The sequence below is a fragment of the Phialemonium atrogriseum genome (assembly GCF_030411735.1).
Source record: "Phialemonium atrogriseum strain 8032-3 unplaced genomic scaffold QBC33scaffold_30, whole genome shotgun sequence".
NCBI classification, from domain to species: Eukaryota; Fungi; Ascomycota; class Sordariomycetes; order Cephalothecales; family Cephalothecaceae; genus Phialemonium; species Phialemonium atrogriseum.
Window position 1 is genome coordinate 325,573 of NW_026848167.1, and position 22,879 is coordinate 348,451.

The following is a 22,879-nucleotide window of genomic DNA, read 5'->3' on the forward strand; positions in this document are numbered from 1 at the left end:
CCGCATTTCCCCATGCTCCAACCATCCTCTCTTCATTGTCTGCTACTCTCCCCATTCCATACCTAAACCGCTACGGCGCCGCAATCAAGTCACAAAATCACCGTTGATCCCAGCGCTGCGCCGATATGTTTACGGTACCTATGATACGAACAAGAGTGATGCTGTTGAGTGGTTTGGGATGGCGCTGACCCTTGGCCCACGCAGCTTATTACCTCGCAGACGACTGCTGGCGACGCTGCTCTCTCCTCCACAGTCGAAATCGAAACCGATATAAGCGTGGCGACCATAGGGCGCGTTTCTAATTCGCAGACATCCTCTCCCAGCTTGGCTCGGCGGCAAAATCACTGGCGATTATGGGCACACATTCCAACGCACCGTCGTTTGTGGTTTCCTAGTCCGACGTTGCCAGATTGTTGCCTTGTGACTTCCTGTCGGAGTACTGGCCGATGTTCACGCCACCAGACGGCTTCCCTGACATATAAGCCGCAGCCATGCGTCGCTGACGATCAGTGGCCTTCCAATACGGACCGAGTCAGCTTGGATATATGACACAGTTGGGCGTTATTGGGGGGGTCTGGTCAGAACAAGGCGACTTCGCGATTGCTTGCGTCGGCGTCGTGGCTTGTAGGATGGACCCTGGGTCGGAAATGTCCACTATCTGACTTTGGGTGCTGGTCCACAATGCCCTCAAGCTGCGATGTGTGACAAGCTGCCACGCTGCCTCGTCCAAGCAGTGGCTTCGTCTTCAAACCGCTGGACTGAAAAACCTGGCCACTTCGAGACGTGTAATTACGAAATCTAGGCCTACACTGAGCAATTCATTGGCTCTGGAAGCCATTGTTGCGCCAGGGCAGGACGTCTGGAGGCCCAACAATATGGAGCTGATCTCTTCCAATGTGCTAGTTTAGAGCTTCATTGGTTTGAGGTGACTGGCCTACAACTGCCGCCTTCGCTGCCCAGGGCTGCACATTCTGCTCCACCCGCCCCCCCCTGACCCCCCTGACCCCCCCGTAGCCAGCCACATGGCAGGCTGTCAAGTAGGACACAAGCCCAAGATTGAGCGAAATGGACCCCAATATCTTGCCCTGGATACCTACGAGCCCTAAGACAGAAAACGTGGCACGTGATCGATACGGGGCAGTACCCAACGCACTCGGGGGAGACCCTGGACACCAAAAACACTCGGGCCCTTGACCGGGGCCCGGGCCGATTGGTGAACTCGTTGCCATATGGAAGGGGGCCGGCGGTTTCCACGTTGGAGAGAAAATTCAAGAGGTCCATCCATTACGAGAGGTCATCATTCTGGTTCCCATCCAAGTCGGCTTCAAAGAGGATGTTAAGGCTTCGTGGTGCCCTGTTCTCGCCTACAACGCCACCAGCCAGTCAGCCCTGGTTGGCAGTGGAGTCGTCTCGGAGATATCAGGAGTTGGACCGTGCCGCCTACGAGCTACTGGCGCGAGAGCCAACGAAGGTGCGTTTATCCCAGACTCTGAAGAGCGAGGCGGGCGGTCTGAATAGGGTTGTTTCTCACCGAATGCACGCTTTGACCAACCAGACAGGCGTTGCCAACCTCTTCAACAGCATGGGTAAGGGGACACCTTGCTTGTCGAGAGTCGAATCGGGTGTCGATCCGGAGGGCTCATTTAGCATGCTACTACCTTACCCATCCCAGTCGCGATCTCTGGGCCGCTAACATTGCATCGCTGCCCGAATGGGCAACTCGTCCCAAGGATCAGGCCTACAGGTTTTCTCGACCCTTCCGAATTTTGTACCTAAGCCTCGGAGTGAGCCGGCGTTCATAGCAGCCATCCAATAAACCGGCGGACGCAATTCAGGCTGCGGCAAGTAGTTGGGAAGCAGGATCGTGTGAGTCAACACCCCAATGCATGTGCATGACTAACTGATCAACTTCATGCCTTACCTTTCTCCTAGGCATTGCCCGAGGTTCGCGGGTGGGACGGGCGTAGGCGGTGAAGGTGCCCATGGCCTAGACTACTCGCGTACGCAGACCCCAAGCAAGTCCCAAGAGCCAGTGGATCGTGGAGGCAGGCAAGGCAACCACCACCAAGACAAGAGCGCGTGCCCCGTATGTCTCTTCAACTTTTGGGCCAGAGGACAATTTAAAGGACAAAGGGGGCTGGCGGCTTGGGCCACCCTGAGCCTGCCTCTTACTTTGAGATCGGCAGTCGTGATATTAATCTAGTCAATCAGGCAATCTTGAGGCGGTCCTTATCACACCACAAAGTCCCAAGTCGTTCGATTAGGGGGGGGGGATCGCGTAGAGGCAGGATGGCGTGGCAAAAGCTTGACAGGTTCAGAATGAAAATATTGCCGATATTCCTTTTCTCTTCTTTGTTTTTCTTGGCCACCAGGGGCGAATCAAGCGATGTTTGCCACTTTCACGTTGCGCAAGTACGGGATGAGGCGATGGTCAGCTGCTCCCCTGCCCAGCTGAAATCTTGGAATCAAGTTCTTGTGTAACATAATATAGGCCTCAGCTGATCTCGAACTCGCCTCGCGGTGTTGATTGAGTCCCCCTTATCCGAGGGTTGTAGTCTACGGATCCGTGCTTTGCCCCTTTTCGTCGGATGATGGATCCATGGATGCTTCGGTATCAAGCGGGTGGGAGCGGGCGGGGCGGGTAAAGTGCCTGAGATTCAAGGTCAGGTGACCAGCCTAATTCAGGTCCGCATGTAACTTGTTCTCCCATTTCATGATTGGGTATCAAAAGAGAGGTCATTTTGGCTGTATTTTAGGGGGTCAAGGGGGTCTACAGATCCCCCAGCATTACTAGAGACTTGAGGAGACATACACCTTCAATATAATTTGGACCTACTCAATCCAACAGCAGCTTGAATTATGAATGGTCCGATTTGATATGTCCCCATCGCACCTTCTGATGTCCATTGTCCATTCCATCTTTAAAGTTCCAATTCGACTGAGCTTGGTCTTGCTGTCTAGTACGCCAAGATACTGTCAACCTCTGCTCCCTCTTCTCGCATATTGACGGGGAGGCAGTCTGGGGTGATGATGCCCATAGCAGCCCACTCAAAATGGTGTTGAAGCAGAGAGAGCCCATGAAGATGAAGTAGTGATAGATCACAAATGGATGAAACATCGTAGACGTGGCAATCAGAACCCTATCTATAATGGAGGTGGAACGTTGAACCTCCAAGCAACGTAAACAGAGACGGTCTATTGGCCATCGCAACGACAGCATCCCAGACGGAGGAAGGACAACATGGCTGCATCTTGGAAAACCCTCGTATGAATTACACTAGCATGCCTCCGCCTGACCCAAACTGCATTTCCTGGTGCACACAAACTTCTATTATAGTTTACATTGGAGCTTGCCATAGCCCGTTGATCTGTTTTTTCCGAACCTTTTTGGACGACCGTTAGCAAATGGGGACATCTTGAATCGTTTTGCAATGCTCGGGAAAGGAGAAAAGGACTTACTATGGGGCCGAGGGCCACGACGCCGATGGTCAAAGCCAGCACCGTCGCTATCAGAGACACCTTGTTGAAACCCTTGCCGAGGATGTCGAACAGGAAGCTGGGGGCCACCCTGGTCCCGAACACGTCCACGCCAAAGGCGAACACGAGGCTCGTGCTCTCCACGATGGCGGGGGACGTGATGATCTTCTGCACCCCAAGCACATCCCACTCATGCGTGATGACCATCTTGGGGTCGATCTCGATGACGGGCGCGTACTTGAAGAGTCCCTCCTCCACCTCGGCCGCCGTGGGATCCCGCCCGACCGGTCGGCGTGGCTCGATGAGGGACCGGGGCAGGCCGATGATGCCGTGGGTTCCCGGGAGGTAGGCCAGCACCTGCCTGGTGCTGATGCCCTGTCTCGTCTGGGTGACCTGCAGCGCCGAGATGGGCGCCGCGAGGACAAACGACTGGCTGACCACGGATGGCAGCACGGGCCCTGTCGGGACGTCGACGGGGTCGGTGGACGAGAAGTTGGCCGAGTCGCCCAACGGGCCGCGGTCGTTCGGCTCGTCGCTCTCGTACAGGTCGGAGATGACAAGCTGGTATCCCATCAGGGACTGTTCCGGGCTGTCCTTGATGGCGTACTTCCCAAAGAAGGAACACAGGAACCAGTTTTCCGCTATCGCGCACTCGGCAGGCTTTCCGGTGTCGACTCCCTCGTGTGTTGCCAAGGATAGGATTTCGCCGGACACGGTATCCAAGAGATAGACTGTAAGGGTCGAAGCGGAATCATCCGCCGCAGCAACTACCACGGTATTGGGGTTGAGGTACTTGTACTTCACCTGGCGGTCGCCAAGGACACGCCCGATGGAAGCAATGGGGTCGTGCGAGGGTCTCGTGGCAATGTTAATAATCTTCTGGCTCTTTGGCGGCGAGAAAACCCAAGAGGTCACTTCGGAGGATTGGGATCCCTTTGTGACAAAGGTCAACCCCTTGAGCTCGCCGTTGACGCCTCGAACAACAAGAGTCTCCTTCGGGGTCTGAGAAGCCAGGATATCGCCAACTTCCCCACCCAGGCCGATAGGGAGGAGCCACGGCCCAGATGGGCTGTCTACCAGAGCCGTGCTCTGGACAATTGGCCGGGAACCCCGCGGCATCGTCTCGATGACATCTCCAGTATCCGCCTTGACCACGACGTATTCGCCATTCGCGCCCCATACCGTTGCCTGGCCCTTTTGATCTTCGACGTGGATCCCTTTCACATCCCATTTCTCTCCCGCAGGAATGTCAAAGGGTTTGATGGACCACAGAACTCTCCCGTTGGCTCCGGTATCTAAGCCATAAAGCCTTCCCCGGCGCGTTGCGAGGATGACTAGCTTGTGGAAGCCGAAATTATCCCGGAAGGGTTTATCGGCCTTCGCGGTGATCTCGGTCCCGAGGATGCTGCTCAAGAGTCGCTGGGGGACAGCCCTGAGGTATTCTGGGAGATGTTGAAGATCGTTGACGTGCCGGCCAACCCGATGGATATAGGCCGAGAGAGGGTTGCTGTGAGCTTCCTGCTCTAGGGTCTTTGCCAGGTCTTCGCTTTCGGGAATCTCGGCAAATGCAGCAGCGACCCCCCCAGCCATGCCTTCGGGACGTGTCCAGGCGAGCTCGCCGTTCCGGACCATGAGCCACTCATCGGCGTCTGTTACTGCGGCAGATCGGATGGCGTATGTGTCGTCCGATTTCTTGACGACTTCCGAGGTGCCGTGGACGGCACTGCCCTCACGAGCGCCAGAACTGAGGGGCCAACGACCTAGGATGCCATGGGACGTTGAAGCTGTGAGCAGAACCTCATCCTCGGTAATACGCGTGAAGAAGACGTTGGCGCCACTTGAGCTGGTGGAGAATGCGCCATGCCCAGGGAGATGAGGCAACTCGTAGGCCTTGGTGATGGCGTTGCTCTTCAGGTCGATATGATAGACACTTGCTCGATTCCCGGTTTTGGTTTGGCTGTGAACCAGGAAATGAGGCAAGGATTGGGGAAGGTGTGGCGCGTGGAACTCCACACCGACGGTGTCATCCTCAAGGGGGAACTCTTGCCTAGTCTTCGTCCCCAGCACGTTGATCCGTAGCTTCGACCGAGATTCGTCAGTCCAGGCAACAATGGGTGCGGCCGAATTACCTCCAACAAACATGACGCCTGCCTCGCTGTGGACATCGCCCTTGGCACCGACGATGATATCGTCGACCCGTCTACCCGTCGCCGTGTCGAGAACCGAAACCCTCAGGTTGTAAGCTCCCGGGGATCCATGGAGGCTCACCACGAAGACCTTCTCGAGGTTGGTGCTGACCTGCAGAGGAACGTTCTTGCTGGTCTCCTTGAACTCCCAAACGACGTTCCCATCCTTCCCGTTCAAGCGCCGCAACACAGTGGCTCCGCCATCATCATATAGCGCAAGCACGTCCTTCCTTTCCTTCTCGGTCATTTCCATGATTTCCAGGTCCTTGACCTCTCCCGCAAAGTCCATCCAGAATCTGTTCCTCCCGCTGATGGCGTCCCACGCATGGACAGAGTGTCCGAGAGCGCTACATATCCAGTTCTCGCCGTCGCTGGACCGCACAAAACCCCCTCCGTCGGTTATATTGTCGTTGAGAAACTGGCGCCACATGACGGCGCCATTGCTGGGATTGATGGCTCCCAGGACACCGACGTCGCTGAGGGTGTAGAGAAGGCTCGCTTTGTCATCGCGCCTTGGCCGGTGGAAGAAGGTGGTGTCGCGCTGCGGAACGCCGAGGAGCTCGTGGTGGTAGTCTAGATGGCCGACTTCATCTTGAAAGATTGCGTGGACGGCTGTGGGAAGCGCGAGGAGCAGGAGGGAGGCGAGTTGCGGTGGTAACATCTTGGATCGCGCGATTGCAGCCTTTCGGCTGTCGGGGTAGCTTCAGCGGTGGCAGTATTCGTTGATTTTGATTCTAAGCACCTGCATCTGCCATTGTTGATAGCTCAAAGCAATCCTTGGGTCATTTGTTGGAGCTTGTGCCAGAAGTCTCCAGGAGATGACGTTTAGGCCTAACAGCTGGCGGGTTTTAACTTAGGTAAGCAATTAGGTAGTTACTTCTCCACCTCTAGGTCCCCGACGCCCATTGTAGATTTCACAGGAACCCAACTTTTTTGTACCACGGCGGATCTCAGCTCATGCAGCTCGACAGCAAGAATGGGATTGAAACGCGATCACGATGCCCTTAACTACTTTGACAACGATGAGCCGGCACCATATCCTTCCAACAAACGGCAACGGAATCAAGCACCTAGTAAGGGGAAGCAAAATGCGCACCAGCCAACAACCGACCCGACATATGGGCAGCGATTCATGTTTCCTGGGCTGGACGGTAGCACTGCGCTTTCCGATGACGACCTAGAATACGAGGACGATGGGGATGCCTTGGCGTATCTGAGAACTGTCCGGTAAGCTCCCCCATCTACTCTTCCCGCGTTGCCTCTTTCTTCAAGCGCGTTTGCTAAACCTTCTCCCTCGTCCTGTGCAGAGCTGAACAGCTAATATGGTAAGTATCATAGACTCGAAGCCAGTGGGATTCCGCACCTTCTCGTCGCACCCAAGGCAGGCCCCCAGCTGCCGCCTGAGCTTGCCTCCACGTCCCTCGACGAAAGCGAATCGATTGATCGCAACCTGTACAACAGCGGCGTCGGTGACTCACGAGGCTACTACCAAGACGGCGCGTATACCGCCGCGCCGGACACGGATATTTCTGACGAAGAGGGCTACAACTACGACGACGGCGACCAGGATGCCGAGTCGAACCTTGCCGGGAGGAACCGTCTCCTCCGCGAAGCCTACTACAAGTCCCTAGTCTCCCAATTCACCGCGCTCCGCGATCAGCTCCGCCGGGATCCGCCGCCGTCGGTGGTCGATTCCCTGCCCCCGAACCACGAGACCGATGTCGGCACGTTCGGCCCCAACAGCCCCACGTTCCGCATGTGGACGAGCCGGCTGCGGTACACGGACCCGCTGCCCGCGCAGGTCGCGGCAATGGACAAGGAGAGCGCGCTCAAGCTGCTGCGCATCATCCTCGGGGGCAAGTTCCTCCGGCGGGGCCACGAGCTCCGCGAGCGCACCAGCCGCTGGATCTGGTCGCTGCTGGCCCGGCTGCCCGACCGCGGCGAGATGGACTACATGGAGATCGGCTGGGTGCGCGAGCTCGGCAAGCGCGCCGTGCTCATGCTGATTAGCATCGCGCAGATGGTGGCGCTGAGGGAGGAGGTAGAGGATGACCTAGACGAAGAGGGAAATGACGAAGGGGAGAGGGACGAAGGGGACTCTCTCGACGATCTAGTCTCCGAGGAGGAAGAAGGCGAGGCCCCCAGCGGGCGCCAGGCAAGCCTACCACCACAGCTACCGGAATCCGTCGACGACTCTCACGGCGCAGCAAAACCGGAAGCCAGGAACCCAGATGCGGAAGACGACGACGGGGAGATGGACATGGACATCGAGGAAGGGGAAGTGTCCGACAGCCAGGCCGACATCGAAGCCGCGAAAGCGCGGCTTCTCGCCCGGCTTGATGAGACTGCCTCAGAGACGAATCACGAAAGCGAGCCTACCCCCGTCGTAGAAGGAGAAGGGGAAGGGGAAGATGATCAGGAGGAAGGGGAGTGGGAGGAAGAAGACGAGGAAGATGCGCAAGCCTATTCCGAACGGAGGTCTCGAATCAACATGCGCGCTACGCTAAACATGATCTTGACCGTTGCGGGCGAGTTCTACGGTCAGAGGGACCTGCTTGAGTTTCGGGATCCCTTTGCAAGTTTGTAGGATAGGAAGGAAAAAAGGCAGAGGTAATAGGAATGTCGATTTCACCCATAATATCGTGGTATGTCGAGTTATCGTTCGTGGTTGGAAACCACCCAGTAGTCTGTTCTAGCGTTTAGATAGAATGACTGAAACACCCTGTATACCATGGAGTCGCGGCTATACGCCCTCGAGCAAAATCTCCGATGTTGAAATCACGGTGCCATTCTAACTAGCAATCGTAGGATGCTTTCTACCTCCTTATCAGTGAACTCCGTAGCTACCTAGCTTCCGAAAAGCCTGCCGTATCTGTTTATATCTCTTACAGTATCCCGACCCATGGGTTCCATCTGTCAGCCGCGGCCAGACCCGACTCCAAACACCTTGCGAAAAATGCAGCAAAATCGGAAAAGCACAAAAAGTCCAACCCTAGACACGGGGCCTCCCATGAGCCACAAGCCGCCGTCCCAATGAATCACCCCAGATTCTTCCATACCATCAGCAAAACACATACACTTCCCCTTCCCGTTCACTCAACCTCCATCTCCCGCCCATACCGATAATCCAGGAACTCGGCCTCTCCGAAATCATCCACCGCCATATTCTCCTGCCCCAGGTCCTCCAGCGGCAGCGCCGCCCGGGCGACTCCCTTCCCCGACGACCGCCGCCTCGCCACCGCCATGACCCTCGCGTTCTCCCACCCGGCCGGCGCCAGGCTGCGCGGGCTGACCTCGCCGTCCAGCCACTCGGCGCGGTCGCGCCACACGCCCAGGCCATGCGGCCGCGAGAACGGCGCCGGCACCTCCCCCTCGCCTTCGTCTCCGACGAAGGCGCGCTTGCGGTTGTTGCTGTTGCTGCCGGTCGCGGGGCCGCGCGCCGCCGCCGCAGTCACGGATATGGTGGGGATGACGGGGTGGTGGTCGTCGTCGGTGCTGGCGGCAGACTCCTGGCTGCTTGTGAGGGAGGGGACGTCGTCGAGGGCGGGGACGGGGAGGAGGATCAGGTGGTCTTCTGTCGCGGTGGCGGACGGCGACAGAGACCAGGCGGGCTGCGCCGCGAGGCCGCCCACCTTGTGGATGCCGCAGAAGGGAAGGAGCTCGCGGCGGGATGACAAGGCCGAGCCCGCCGCGGGGGTCGGGGTCGGGGTCGGGGCCGTGCTTGGTGGGGACGAGCCGGCGTCGGCGTCGGCGTCGGCCCAGAGCGCGAAGGCGCTGTACGAGCTGCCCGTCTTGTAGCCCTCGGGCACGGATTTGCGGACCCGCATGCCGACGTTCAGGAGGTTGGATTGCACATGGGCTGGGAGCTCCGGCGAGATGACCGCAGCCGCAGCCGCGGGGTCGGGGCTCGTTCTGGCGCCATCGGGGCCCTTGTAGAAGTAGGATGTGATCTGTCGCTGCGCCGGATCACTTGCTGCGCCGGCGAATTGGCGCTTGGTTCGGGGGGCTGACATGTTTGTCCTGAAAAGCTTATCCGGGCTTTAGGGGTTCTGCGAAACGAAATGTACGGGCAGTGCTGTTCCAATGCAGATGTTTAACCCCCCGAGAAATGAGTGATGTCAGGGAAAGGACGGTGGACAGAACGTTGAGGGGATTGACGTTGGATGTTTGAACAAAGGAAGGGGGCTGGGACGCCAATTCCTGGGCCACGAGAGATAATCCGCAACGGTAGTTGAATTGAGGCGGACAATGTGGGGTTCCGCATGCAAGGCGCGACGTGTTTTTTCGCGTTTAAGTGAAATGGATACATGTGACCGCCTAATACGGCTCATGGGATTGGCCTAGCCTATATGAATTATTTCCTTACTTTGCCAATGGAAGCTGAAGCTTGCCTTCTAGATGCATACATAGCATTACTTTTTGTGGCTTCAAGACGATCTGCGCTCATCGTTTTCGATAGTGACCAAGGTAACTAATTAATCAATTAGCTACCAGGCAGGCCCCGAAGCATTTATCTTAATACCCATAAATGAGGCATATCAAACATTGTGGAAATAGGGACAAGTTGGCATTGATCACATCAAGTCAATTCGGCTGTCAAGGTAAATGGCCTGCCTACTTCGTAGCGTAGGGATTGTGAGGAGCGACGGAAATGTGGCTGTGAGCAGGAAAGGCCATCAAGTTGGTCGGAATGGTGATGCACAATGCTCTGGACTCGGAATACCATCGGGAAGCTCCATCCCAACTCGGAGCCACAGAGATGAGAAGTTCATGAGCATCACATGAGCATCATATGAGGAGCACGGAGGAAGTGTGATGGTTCGTGGAATCTCTTGAATTTCAATCGCAAAAGCGCAGTGTCCTCCCCCTGACCCCAAGCACTGCACTTGGGTATTGGTGATTCTGAGCGATCCACGTCATCGCATCCAGCAGTCTGCCATCCGGACGCGGGGACAGAGCCATCTAGACGCTCATGCGAAGCGCCATTGCCAGCGAACCACCCATGCAGTACGACCTGCCTGTACACAGCAAGAGAAGGCGTGGTGGATGTCGAAATCAAGTACTAGGAAAAGGTTGATGATGCAAGATATCCGGACCCGAAACGCCCCTTGTTCTTGTGAGGTGATATTTGGCGAATCCATCTTCTATCCGCAATGATATTGATCGAGAATACTTCTATACGCCCGACTCGAAGAAGCCCTGCAGATCCGAGATGTTCCCCATTACCAGCCGCGATGCCGACGAAAAGAAAGTAGCGACGTAACCGTCTACTTTCTCCGGAAGGAGCAGCCCTCGGTGAGTCTGGCCTTTCCACCAGTCGGCTGGCAGAGAACGGTCGTGCAACCCTGGCAGATGACAACGGTCTGGGCGTGCGAGAAGACGGTGGTGATAGTGAAGCAACCGGGGCACTTGACGTCCATGAAGAAGGACCGGGGACCGGGCACAAGGGTCTGTAGTGTGTCAGCCTCCGAGGGAATACATATATGGCGAGATTACGGCCTCAGAAGACCAGGTTACATACCTTGAGCTTGTGCTTGCGGGCCTCCGAAGCCGGGCTCGGGTTGAGAAGGTCGACGGCGAGAACCTGTTTGAGGATTAAACCGTCAGTATTCCATCGTAAAAGATCAATAAAATCTTCCCAGCATCCATGCCGATTCGGTCGACGCCAATTGAGGATAGCCCAGTGCCAACCCCTCCCCTGCTCCGACCCATCTTCAAAATATCGAGGAAATTTGAGCTCGGTGTTGTCGGTGGCGGTGTCGGTCGTGTGCGTCGTTCTGGGACAAACAATCACGAAAACATCGAAATCAAAGGATGTCTTACCATCTTGAATGTTTATTCGAGGGTGATCTTGGAGTCTCGAATGCGAGGTTTGGGTTGTCTGATGAAATCTGAGGAGGTTGATGGCAGATTTGTTGCTCGCGTTGATGGCTCGGTTGTGCAGAAAACCGATCAAATCGAGAGAGGAAGTTCGATGCAAATTTCTGTGAGAGCGGGGGGAAATGACCACTCGCTAGATCAAAAATGGCCTAGTGGATTAGGGCTCGATCACTTTGGGAGGGAACCTCCTGTGGCCAATCACAGCTTGCCACTGGCGTCCTGGGGCTCTCATGGTTGTTCGATGCACGGACCCTATGGAAGAACATGAGCTTGCGACATGGTGGGGCACCAGTAGCTTCGTAGCGGGGTCAGAGGCAGGCAGCATTCAAACAAGAAACCTAGACAACAGCTTGCAACTCGCTGGGGACAACATAGGCTATCCTCCGATTGCGTCTTTGTGAATTCCCGCATCGTCGATCAGCTTCTTCTTTCTGATAGCCTGACCTCAATCTGCACCCGTTCCCCAAAACTCCACTGAACACGTCACAATGGCTGCGCCAGCAGACCAGCGGATAGCAGTCCCTATCGACGACCCAAATGCTGATACTGAATGGTAAGTCAAACTCAACTTGCCGTCGATACTAGACTAAGAAGATTTCAGGAACGATATTCTACGAAAGCATGGCGTCATCCCAGAGAAGCCTCCCAGCCCGACCCCCATGATCGAGGAGGCTATTCTGGAAGGTCGCCGGCTAGCACACGAGAACAGGCTCGAGGGGAAAGACCTCGACGAGCTCGATGAGTTGGAGGACGAGGAAGATGAGGCATTTCTGGAACAATACCGGCAGCGCCGGCTACAAGAGCTGAGCTCGCTGCAGAAGAAGTCGAAACACGGGAGCGTATATCCCATTTCGAAACCCGAATATTCACGCCACGTTACAGAGGCCTCTCAGAGCGAACCGGTACTCGTCAACCTCACTTCGTCGACGGGCTCAAACGTTGAATCGAGAACATTGTCACAACTGTGGGCCCAGGCAGCCACGGAGTATGGGGACGTCAAGTTCTGCGAGATGCGTGCGTCTCAGGCAATCGAAGGCTACCCGGAAAAGAATTGTCCAACCATATTAGTGTACAACAAAGGCGATATCGTGAAACAGGTGGTAACGCTCATGACCGTTGGCGGCGTTAAGATGACCATGCTCGACCTGGATAAAATCCTCGTCGAGGTAGGAGCGGTTGGGCCAAACGATCTGAGGGTCATCAAGCGGCGAAGGCAAGCAGAGGATGCTGAAGAGGAAAAGCACATGGCAAAGGGAATCAAGAGCAGCATAGATCGGTTGGAGGACGACGACGACGGGTGGGACTAATCAGCCCCAGACCAATTTTGCTGGAGCTTCCGCGCAACTCGGCAAGCAGCGTCATAGGGGCATTCTGGCGTAGATCATATACATGGCAGAATCCGGGCACACCGGGATGCCGGTTCAAGGGATTGCTCCTGCTGTGAGGGTGGAAGGCCCGCTACCCGCAACCCTGGTCGCATTCGATGACAAGAAACAAGTGTCGAGCATCGATGCCATGTCTGATTGGGGTGATAGTTCCGACTCTGGTCAACCTGGCACTTCCCAGCTTGGATATGTAGGTGGCCCGACATATTCAGGTCTACTATTATTGTACTGTACCTCCATGCAGATTACATACAGAAGATTCATGTATACAGTACCTGGGTGACGTCAGCAACTTGAATTCTAGCTAGGGTAAATGCGGGTTAGCGGGGGCTGGAGAGGTACTGTTTACTTACACAGACGCGCTTCGCGATGTCGCGTGTGGCCCAGTTTCCTACCCACAGTTGTAGATAAAGCTCGCCAGCGAGGATCTCTGCTCAGTGCCCCAGACTAATTAATGGCAACATAATCATTCTCGCATTCACTGTTTACGCTTCTCGCAACTCGTTCCAATGGATGGCGAGTCGCCTCGATTTCCGGAGGCCACTCCAGACCAGCAAGATATAGACAAGGAGCCCACGTTACCCGGCATACCTGGTATACCTCGATTTCCTGATGTGTACCGCGGAACCAAGTCTGCCACCAACCCGCGCAAACGACTGCACACCGAGGACGCGTCGCTATTTCTCTCGACCTCCAGCGACCCAGCTGTCTTCTCGAGCGACGACGACCCGGCGCTAGAGAACGTGGGCAGGCGCAAGAAGCGATACGTAGGCTCGTGGTTCCAGCAGGTGCCCGCCTCCTCTGATTCCGCCATTGGCGAAGACATGCAGACTTCGCCTTCGCTGGTCGTTCCGAAGCGCAAGCGGACTCTCAGGCGCCAGTTTGACAGCGGCGTCTACATGGGCCACGTTGGATCAATTGACTCCTCGGATGGGGAGCCGGATGAGGAAATCATCGGCGACGGCCCAGACGGCCCAGACGAATCAGACGGCCCAGAACAGCCAAATATCGACGAGTCGGACGATTCTCATGCGGGCGACTCGGAGGAGGACCTAGAGGCACTCCTGCGAAACCCCGGTCCATACCGACTGAACCCTCATTCCGATGCATGCTATCGGCGCCTGGCAATCGAGAGGGCGATGCCTAAATACGGGGCCGACGAGGCGGCAATTCAGAATTATTTCCAGGCACTAATAGAGCAAGGAGAAGAGACCGTGGATTTATCGTTTGTGATCCCCTCCACTCGACAGCGACACCGCCGAAGCTAACGGAATCAACAGGAATATAGGGATGAATTCCGTCTCCAATGCGACAGTCTCACTCCTGTCCGGCTTGGTTCGCATTCCCACGGTGATAGAAGATGTCGAGTTTGAGCAGCCAGAAACGTCTATCAATCTGATAATGTCGAACAACCGCCTCATCCGAGTTCCCACGGCCATCTTCGAGCTCGAACACTTGACCACTCTGAGCCTCCGAGGCAATAAGCTCGTGGAGCTCCCGCCAAGCATCTCGCAGTGCAAGAGCCTCCGGACCCTCAACGTCTCCTTCAACCGACTTCGATATCTCCCAGGCGAACTCCTCGAGCTGATCAAGGAAGGCGGCTCCCTCCGCGAGCTCCACCTCTTCGGCAACCCATTCTACGTGCGCAAGAGAACCACCCCCCAGACCGACAACCCAGAAGAAGGCAACCCGGATGACTACGGACCGTCGAGGTTGTACCGAACCCCCGTCCAGTACACCGACGCCTCGGGCGCCGTCTATTCCGACTTCCGCCTAGACGACCGCAAAGAAGTCGACCTCGAGCCCGACTGGCAGCTCACGCCGCCGAGGCGCCACCAGGTCCCGACGCGCGTCCCCTCGCTCCTCGAGCTCGCCCTCCGCTCCGCCTCGCGCGCCTCCAAGAACGACGCCTCCCTCGCCGCGCACCTCGGCCCCGCCGGCCCGGACCGCCTGCGCGCCCTCCTCGACGCCGCGGCCGCGGACCGCTACCAGGGGGGCCGGCGGTGTCGGTCGTGCGGGCGCGGGTTCGTCCGCCCCCGGGCTAGGTGGCTCGAGTTCGACACGTCGGGCGACGCGTCGGGCGGGGGCCCGCTCGTCCAGGTCAAGATTGTGGGCGCGCCGTTCCTCTGGGCTGGGTGCTCTTGGAGGTGTGTTCCTGCGGTTGTGCCGAGGGCCGGTGGTGAGGCTGGGTCGTAGGTTTGTGAGCTCGCTATCGGGGGGGATGGGAGTTGCCGGGGGGTGGGCTGTAGAAGTACATAGACGCGGCTAGGTCGTTTGGCTGGCAATGCCGATGGGCTTTTTCTAACTAGATGAAGTGTCGATATATATAATATTTGTTACGTTCATCCTTGTCCACTTAACTCCCGTCACAGGGTCGGCCATCCATATTCTGAGAGCGGCTTGCCTCATACCAAGCGGTATCCGCCTTCCATGCGACGTACATATGGGAGACGTTGAGCAAGCTCGCAGAAAACATAGAGAGTATATATCATCAATTTGATTATATAGTAGAGTTCTGCCTACCCGCCTCTTCCCTACGTCTATTCCCTAGTGATCGCCATTCCGTTTATCCGATTCACCGTCCCCAAGACAAGCCGATGTTCCCAGGATCCAGACCGGTTTACTTCGTATCCCCCGACCGTGTCACCTCCTTATTATCCCAATCCACTCTTGCCGACGCAGCAGCACCCGAACCTCAATAATTAACCAGCTTGATCCGCTCCCGCAGCGCCTGCGGCAACTCCTCCGCCTTAGCCAGCCCCGCGAGCACGCAGTCGCCCCAGAAGAAGAAGGCCCGCTCTTGCGCGTAGGCGAGGTAATCGAACCCATGGCCATCTACTTCTTCTCCCCCGGCGTCGGCGTGCTCGCCGTCCTCCGGTGCAACGCCGGTAGGAGGAGGAGGAGAAGAAGAATCCGCGGCGGTGTCGGCGGTGGCGGCGTCGTCGGCGTCCATCCCGGGGACCCTCGCCTGGACGACGCCCCAGGCAACCCACATTGCGCTGTTGGCGGGCCGCCACAGGCGCGCCTCCTCCATGAGCTCGGCGACGCGGCGGTCCGACGCCTCCTCGCGGCGGGCCTCCTCCTCGGTCCACCAGCCCCCACCGCCGCCGGCGCTTCCGCCGGCGCCGACGGCCTGGGCGCGGGCGTCGAGCATGAACTCGACGATGGAGCTGGTCGACCCCGCGCGGTGCAGCGCCGGCGTGGTGGCGTGGCCGGCGCCGGCGGGCGACGAGGCGTACGACGGCGAGGCGGACAGGGCAGGGGTCCAGGTGCCCGGGGTGGCGGCGGCGCCGGCGTGGGTGTGCTGGGGGCGGTGGTCGACGTAGGCCTTGACGAAGCGGTACTGCTGCTCCGGGCCCGGGTAGGCGGCGGGGTCGCAGGCGTAGGGCGTCGCCGGGTCGTGGTAGTTGTACGTCCACTCGGAGAAGTGGTTCGCGAACTCGAGGCCCGGCATGTTGGCGCCCGCGTACTCGAAGTCGATCACGATCAGCTGCTTGTGCTCGTTGGCCGGCTGCAGGAGCGGCGACTTCTCGTTCTCGGGGCGCACTCGAAGGATGTTGCCATACTGGGTCTATGGTGCTAGTTTTTAGCATTGCCTTCTCCGAGAGACTCCCTAAGCGGGTAGGGGAGGCGAGGGTGCAAAGCAGAGGGAGAGTGAAAGGGGGTGAGAACATACATCGTTGTGGGAAAACACCAGCCTCTCGCGGATGTTATTCGGACCACCATATAACTCCTCCAGATATTTGCGATACTTGTCCACCATGGCCTTGAAGACATGCCACTCGGTACCACAGATGAATCCGCGTCTCTTCCACGCATCTGCGGGTCCTCGAATGGAGTCTGGTGTGCATTCAATGACCTGTTTGTCGAGCACCTTCACCGTCCTTTCCACCTGCTCAAGCCAGCGATCCCAATTTTTCCAGACCCCTGGGCCCGCGGCTCTCTCCTCGTCCAGCAGTTCAATACCGTCGTGCAGCTCTCGCATACGCTTTGCGATCTGCTTCGAGGTCTCTGGGTCTTTCATCGTCAAGGGCGTCAACGTCGTGGAATTGAAGAACTGCTCGAACCGGCCGTTGACGAACGTCCCCAGCAGGCGAGGCCCGATCTTCTTTCTGGCGAGGCGCCGGAGAACGCTCAGTTCGTTCTCCCGGTCGATATCCACATTCGGGCCATACAATCTCAGGAGCACCTTGGTCGGCGGCTTCTTCCCTTCGGGACTGGGAGGCAGGTTATCAGGAGGACAAACCACGTAGACCGCGTTCGTCAAGGCCCCGCTCAGTCGCTGGACAGATATGCGCTCGCCGCTGTCTAGTGGCACGCGTCTCCAGCCCTTGAGCTTGAGGGTGTGCGCGAGGCGGATGATCTCGTTCTTGAAGCCGATCCAGGCCGGCTTTTCATTGTCGTCCCTCTTGCTGGGTGACGACGCGCCGTCGTCTGCCTCCGACTTCCCCCCGGCATAGCTCATGGCCTTTGAGTTGTCTAGGATGGCGTCGCAGCTCGGCACCAGCGCATCGCCGTCGAAGAACTCCGTGTCGGAGGACGCAGTTCTCAGCATGTTCAGCGACTTGCTGGATCTCTTGGTATGCCTCCGTCCCAACCTGGGGCTGAAGCGAGGAACCGAGTTGAGGCCGAATGAGGCCATGCTGTCGTCCAGGATCCGCTGGAGCCTATCAAAAGAGACATCGCTGGATTCCGAATCTATGGACCCGGCCCGGTTATGTCTAAACTTGGCCGCTCTGTCGCTCTCGGTAGCGGTAGCGGTAGTGGTACCGGTAGTGGTACCGGACTGCGGGGACTTGCGGCGAGGGGAAGCCTTCTTAGTTTTCCTATTCTGCTTCTTGGTTTTCTCATGCTCGAGCCACTCTGCTACTTGGGCGAGGAATCTCTCACTGGCACGGTTGATCCGGTGCCGGTGCTCGGGCTGAGCCGAGCCAGCATCGTCGGCGGCCGAGACAGAAGAGGCACCGCTGACGATATTGCTGAGATTCTCAAGGCTACTGTGGCTGATGGAAGACAACTTCGGCGAGCCACCCGCCACTGGCGGCCGCCCACTCAGCCTCCTCCCAATGCCAGCCGGGAATTGCTTCTTGAATTGGGCCTCATCCAGGGGCGTCGGTGGTGGTTCCGCAATTTGTACAGCTATGGTCCGTATCAGCGAGTGAACCGCAACGTAACCGGGAACTCGTGCCTCAGCCCAGAGTGAGACATGTATCAGATCAGATACCGTCGGGGATCGCGTCTTTGTCCTCTCCGAGACGGGCAATCTCCCGAACTACTGGGTTCAGGGGAATCCGTCCCATTCTCGACGCTCCCAGCCCGGCAGGCATTGCCGGCCTATCCATGAAACTACACAGACGGAAGGCGGAAGCAAGACGATACGACACTTGTGACTGATGCTATTGAGCCACAACGGCGAAAAGGGCTGGTTTCCTGCCCCTGGAAGGGTCATGAGAAGACTGTGCCCCCGGAAAATGGAAGCGACAAACCTTTGGTTATGGGTGCGGCTGGTGGGATCGTCTTATCTCCATCATCCTCGCCTTTCAGAGCTGACTTCCTTGGCTGTCCCGAGCTCGACGACGTCGGGGTCGACATTGATTCGACGAGTTTGACCGAGACACGAGCTGGCCAAAGCACAAGGAATCAGAGCGAGGCAGAAATGAGGGATGAGTTGGTAGTTGTGTATTTTCTGTAGAAAAACTGCCTTTCCCGTCCCATGGATGCAAATCACGGTCTCTCTTGAGAAGGGGGGAGGGGGGTTTCCAAAGCTGCATGCGGTGAGGCGCTTGGGAAATTTTAAGGGTCCCTTTATCGGTTTCGTTGCGAAGGATAAAGAAGTGCGTTTCCACCCGTTCAGCTCCTTATCTGCGAAGAACAAAAAGGGTTTAGGTTAGGTAGGTTGGTAGCTAGGAAATGGTATCATTCCACTTCCCATTTCCGCCAGAGCCATAATAGCGATTTCCGGGGCTTGAAGAAAGTGGGCACAGAGGGCGCTGCCCCGCCACATGACTGGAAATGCTTGGAGCACTGCAGTTCTCTTGCCAGGCAAACAGAATGACGTAACTGGCTTGGAAACCCAGTTCACGCCACCGAGAGAGGAGATGCCCTTGGAAAAGGCCACACAAACACACAGATAATCAAGGAAAGCACTGATATCAGAAGGGTGTCTGGACACCTATCGATACGCCACGGGGTGAGAATTGAACCGGTCCGCTCTTTTGGATTGGATCCAGGAATAGCTGAGTGCAGTGGCTGGGCAGGGGTTTCATGCAAAACCCTACATCTCGGTACCGGCACTTGCCCGTAGTTTTTCTTCTTTCGTACAGCTTAGCTGTCGGAGAAACGGCGAGCTGCCTATCAGGAAGGAAGGAAAAGATTTATTGCAAGTGAGCACCTGAGGGCCAGCGCGTGGGGGGAAGGGTTGAGGTTTTATCCCCTCTGGACTGTTAAGGCCATCTACCTAAACGTAGTATCCCAACTTGACCCCGTGCGATGGCGCAATCTGGTGGCTTATTGTATGGCGACTCCTTATTAGCCGCTCAACGTCGAGTGTCTCTCGCTTCAATGCATGTCTGATAGGCCTCGACTGACCGTCAGCCAGATGGAGTGGAACCTGCTTCCCCGATGCTATCTCGGGATTCTGGGTCGGCGACCTGCACATACTCACCACTGTGTCGACACGCTGATGGACCAAGATCTTTTGTCACATATTGTGACAGGGGTTTCCGGCTCTCTATTACTAGTACAGCAGCCATATTATGCCCATATAGTATTGTACATCCCATTACATATGCGTACACAAACGCCTGAGTGGAGAGCAACCCTGACCGGGTCCCCCTTTCTCATGTCCTCAACTGGCCCTTCCAATCCTTCATGTGATCCAGGATAATCTTGGCAGCATGTTGCGGGGAATGCTGCCGCCCCAGCGCTTCGACAAAGTCGCCCTCGGGGTCCATGAGGTAGAAGTATATGCTGTGGTCGACCAGGTAGTCCTGCCCTGGCTTCACCTCGGTCGGCGTGCTGAAGTAGACCCGATATGCCTTGCACATGGCCTTGATCTGGTCATACGTGCCCGTCAGGCCGATGAACCTCGGATGGAACTCGCTCAGGTACTCCTTCAGGATCCCGGGGCCGTCCCGCGCGGGGTCGCAGGTGACAAACACGGGCAGCACCGCGCCGGGCCGCTCCGCCTCGACGATGTCAAACATGGTCGCCATCTTGTCCAGCTCCTCGGGGCAGATGTCCGGGCAGTGGGTGAAGCCGAAGTATACGAGGGAGTATTTCCCCTTCAGGTCCTCCTGCGTCATCGTCTTCCCGTTCTGGTCGATCAGCTCGAACGGGCCTCCAACCTGGGGTCGTCCCACGCCCTTGTTCGAGTCGGCCACTCGTTTGCGCTGCATGCGTCCCTTCTCGCGCTCGAAATAGTAGAGGAGCCCCGCACCGGTCGCGATAAAGAGTAGACCTGCTTTCCACGAGAAGGGCTGGGGGGATCTGGCGTGAGCTTCCGCGGCAAATGGGGAGAAGGGATGGGGCAGCCGGTGCGACTTACACCAGAGCGATACCTGCTCTTGGCTTCCTCAACCGTTTTATATTTGAATCTCCTCTGCATTAGAGGCTGATGCCGCGGCGAAGCTGTCTGGCTGGCTGCCGTCGGTCGGCGAGCTTGGGAGCTCTGGGAGGAGAGCAATCGACGGCATGGTCGAGCTGGTTGCTTCCACAGGGAATTGAGAAGGGGGCGCGCAGGCGCAAGCGATCTAGACATGATTTGCATATCACAGATCAACTCAATTGCGAAAGAGTGCAAAAAATGGCGTGTGCGCAGCGAAGCTCGGAGCTCGAGTGGTGATTTGTAAAATGTCAAAGGCCGAAATCTGATGATCGACGGAGTCATTAGCCTACCATAGTAGTGCTTAGCTACATACCCAGCAAAACCAGAAATTGTGTGGAGTCTCGATTATTGCATATATCCAACATCAGATTCCTCTTAAGCCGTCTTGTATGAACAACAAGCCAACCAATACATACATCGCTAGGTGGGTATTAGCAATCAGAAACTCCAATGGAATACTACCGTCAAAATTAAGATCGCCCTTTTTCTTTTTTTGATGGGTGCCTTTCTCAGAGGCATTTTTCACAGTCGCCCCTCCAGGAGCTGGGGCTCCAGACGCGATGCATGAGACAACGGGTAGTAGCATGAACCTTGAAGCCGCAGATGCAGTTATGAAAGACGGGGACCCGCACAAACCGGCGCAGAGGAGCCGCCAGGGCTCTTCTTCCCCATCCCGTACGGCCGGAGGTGGGGCGCAATCCAGCGCGGATACACCCTCAAAGAAGATGGCGAGCGAAACGAGAGAGGGCCCGGGTCGTGGCCCAGGCGACCAACCCGCGCCCGCTTCTGCTACGGCGAAGAAGAAGAAGGGCACGGCGAGCATCGTGAAGGCGTCTAAGCGGGGGAAGGGCGGCGCGAAGAAGCCCAGGGCCGCGTCGAAGAAGACGAAGAGGGCCAGCGCCGACGCCAACGCCGACGCCGATGCTGATGCCGCAGGGGACACGGGCGACGGCGAGGAGTCGGACGAGTCGGACAGCGGGCCGTACTGCATCTGCCGTGGACCGGATAACCACCGGTTCATGATAGCTTGCGACCAGTGCGAGGACTGGTTCCACGGCGACTGCATCGGCATGGACAAGTACACGGGCGAGAACCTGGTGCAGCGGTACATCTGCCCCAACTGCACCGACGGCAAGATGTACGTCACGCGGTACAAGAAGACGTGCTCGCTCGAGGGCTGCGAGAAGCCGGCGCGCATCTACGATCCCAAGGTCGCCAGCATCTTCTGCGGCGACGACCACTGCCAGGCCTGGTGGGAGCAGCTCATCGCGACGCTGCCCAGGTCCAAGGCCGGCTACCACGGTGACCTTCTTACGCAAGAGGACTTTATGGGTCTCGTGCACGGTTCGTCACGCAAGCCGGGAGACCACGATAGGACATGGAAGCTTGGTGATGATCCATTCGGTGAGTGGGCAGCCGTTCCCCGATTTAGCATCCTTTTTCATCCGCCCTACCCCCTTCAGCCTATCACAACCAAGCCAGCTAACCACGCCACAACCCCCACAGGCATGCCCCCGGACTTCTGGGACACCACCGACCCACAAGAAGTCCTCTCATCGGAGGAGCAGGCCTTCCTCTCCCGCTCGGCGCAGCACCGGCACGGCCTGGGCGAGGAAATCGTCCTCTGCAAGAAGATGCTGCAGCTGGTCGACATGGCGGCGCGGCGGCGCGACGCCGCCGTGGCGGCCTCGGCCTCGCTCGGCAAGGGCCACGCGCTCGGCAAGGACTTTTGCGGCTACGACGGCCGCCTGGACGCCGTGGGCGCCACCCACGCCTTCGCCGCCTTCGTGCGGTCCCCCGCCGGCGAGGCCGTCTTCCGCGCCGGCAAGCTCGACGCACCGGCACCGGCTCCGGGGAGGACGGAGACGGACTCTCCCGCGGCCGACCACCCCGCAGCGGGCAGCACGGGCAAGGACAGGGACGCCTCCGACCCCCCCGCCGCGGCGGCGATGGCGGCCATGACGGCGGGCATGTGCGCCAAGAAGAAGTGCAAGCCGCACCTGCAGTGGGCGGGCATGCTGTCCAAGGCGACCAAGCACCAGATCAAGGAGCTGGCCGCCCAGGCGAAGGAGATCCTCGACGCCGAGGCCCGCGTCCGCGACGGCGCCGCCGTCCGATACCGCCGCCGCCTGCGCGAGAACAACTGGGTCACCGCCGTCGGGGGTGACTCGGGCTCCGAGATGGACGTCGACTGAAAGGGGCGGCCCACGTATGTCCCTGGGCTTTGTGGATGTTGGTGAGGGGCTAGGAGGGAGCGGCCGGGATGGCGCTGGGCTTTTTCTTGATGGTATTTGTGAGTGGTGGGTGGTCATGGTTGATCATGAGTCAATCAATGCTGCTAGGCG

General features: G+C 57.6%; 9 protein-coding genes across 9 annotated transcripts; 4 read left to right on the forward strand and 5 right to left on the reverse strand.

Annotated features, from left to right (window-relative positions):
- Window positions 1–2,994: 2,994 nt before the first annotated feature.
- QBC33DRAFT_549577 (uncharacterized protein) lies at window positions 2,995–6,478 on the reverse strand. The gene is made up of 2 exons (XM_060428974.1): window positions 3,460–6,478; window positions 2,995–3,383 (listed from the first exon to the last, which is right to left on the reverse strand). Exons 1-2 carry the CDS (start codon window positions 6,322–6,324, stop codon window positions 3,339–3,341), a joined length of 2,910 nt encoding a protein of 969 aa, XP_060279831.1. The 5' UTR covers window positions 6,325–6,478; the 3' UTR covers window positions 2,995–3,338.
- A 104-nt stretch (window positions 6,479–6,582) lies between these two features.
- On the forward strand, window positions 6,583–8,444 carry QBC33DRAFT_549579 (uncharacterized protein). The gene is made up of 2 exons (XM_060428975.1): window positions 6,583–6,890; window positions 7,002–8,444. The coding sequence occupies exons 1-2, from the start codon at window positions 6,640–6,642 to the stop codon at window positions 8,248–8,250; spliced, it is 1,500 nt and encodes a 499-aa protein (XP_060279832.1). The 5' UTR covers window positions 6,583–6,639; the 3' UTR covers window positions 8,251–8,444.
- A 4-nt stretch (window positions 8,445–8,448) lies between these two features.
- On the reverse strand, window positions 8,449–10,013 carry QBC33DRAFT_243203 (putative ribonucleotide reductase). The gene has a single exon (XM_060422929.1). The coding sequence runs from the start codon at window positions 9,674–9,676 to the stop codon at window positions 8,756–8,758; it is 921 nt and encodes a 306-aa protein (XP_060279833.1). The 5' UTR covers window positions 9,677–10,013; the 3' UTR covers window positions 8,449–8,755.
- A 917-nt stretch (window positions 10,014–10,930) lies between these two features.
- QBC33DRAFT_562739 (ribosomal protein S27-domain-containing protein) lies at window positions 10,931–11,489 on the reverse strand (the record flags this gene model as incomplete). The annotated part of the gene is made up of 3 exons (XM_060430230.1): window positions 10,931–11,113; window positions 11,185–11,247; window positions 11,487–11,489. The coding sequence occupies 3 exons, from the start codon at window positions 11,487–11,489 to the stop codon at window positions 10,931–10,933; spliced, it is 249 nt and encodes an 82-aa protein (XP_060279834.1).
- Window positions 11,490–11,861: 372 nt separating this feature from the next.
- On the forward strand, window positions 11,862–13,324 carry QBC33DRAFT_499230 (thioredoxin-like protein). Its single transcript, XM_060425637.1, has 2 exons — window positions 11,862–12,096; window positions 12,145–13,324. The coding sequence occupies exons 1-2, from the start codon at window positions 12,032–12,034 to the stop codon at window positions 12,848–12,850; spliced, it is 771 nt and encodes a 256-aa protein (XP_060279835.1). The 5' UTR covers window positions 11,862–12,031; the 3' UTR covers window positions 12,851–13,324.
- Window positions 13,287–15,410, forward strand: QBC33DRAFT_598193 (uncharacterized protein). Its single transcript, XM_060431959.1, has 2 exons — window positions 13,287–14,153; window positions 14,209–15,410. The coding sequence occupies exons 1-2, from the start codon at window positions 13,438–13,440 to the stop codon at window positions 15,122–15,124; spliced, it is 1,632 nt and encodes a 543-aa protein (XP_060279836.1). The 5' UTR covers window positions 13,287–13,437; the 3' UTR covers window positions 15,125–15,410.
- A 213-nt stretch (window positions 15,411–15,623) lies between these two features.
- QBC33DRAFT_459226 (choline kinase) lies at window positions 15,624–18,520 on the reverse strand (the record flags this gene model as incomplete). The annotated part of the gene is made up of 4 exons (XM_060424916.1): window positions 15,624–16,098; window positions 16,171–16,499; window positions 16,605–18,067; window positions 18,415–18,520. 4 exons carry the CDS (start codon window positions 18,518–18,520, stop codon window positions 15,624–15,626), a joined length of 2,373 nt encoding a protein of 790 aa, XP_060279837.1.
- Window positions 18,521–19,430: 910 nt separating this feature from the next.
- Window positions 19,431–20,848, reverse strand: QBC33DRAFT_549592 (Cu-binding protein). The gene is made up of 3 exons (XM_060428976.1): window positions 20,475–20,848; window positions 19,589–20,406; window positions 19,431–19,506 (listed from the first exon to the last, which is right to left on the reverse strand). The coding sequence occupies exons 1-2, from the start codon at window positions 20,814–20,816 to the stop codon at window positions 19,768–19,770; spliced, it is 981 nt and encodes a 326-aa protein (XP_060279838.1). The 5' UTR covers window positions 20,817–20,848; the 3' UTR covers window positions 19,431–19,506; window positions 19,589–19,767.
- Window positions 20,849–21,259: 411 nt separating this feature from the next.
- On the forward strand, window positions 21,260–22,729 carry QBC33DRAFT_459270 (Set1 complex component spp1; the record flags this gene model as incomplete). The annotated part of the gene is made up of 2 exons (XM_060424919.1): window positions 21,260–21,938; window positions 22,041–22,729. 2 exons carry the CDS (start codon window positions 21,260–21,262, stop codon window positions 22,727–22,729), a joined length of 1,368 nt encoding a protein of 455 aa, XP_060279839.1.
- Window positions 22,730–22,879: the final 150 nt, after the last annotated feature.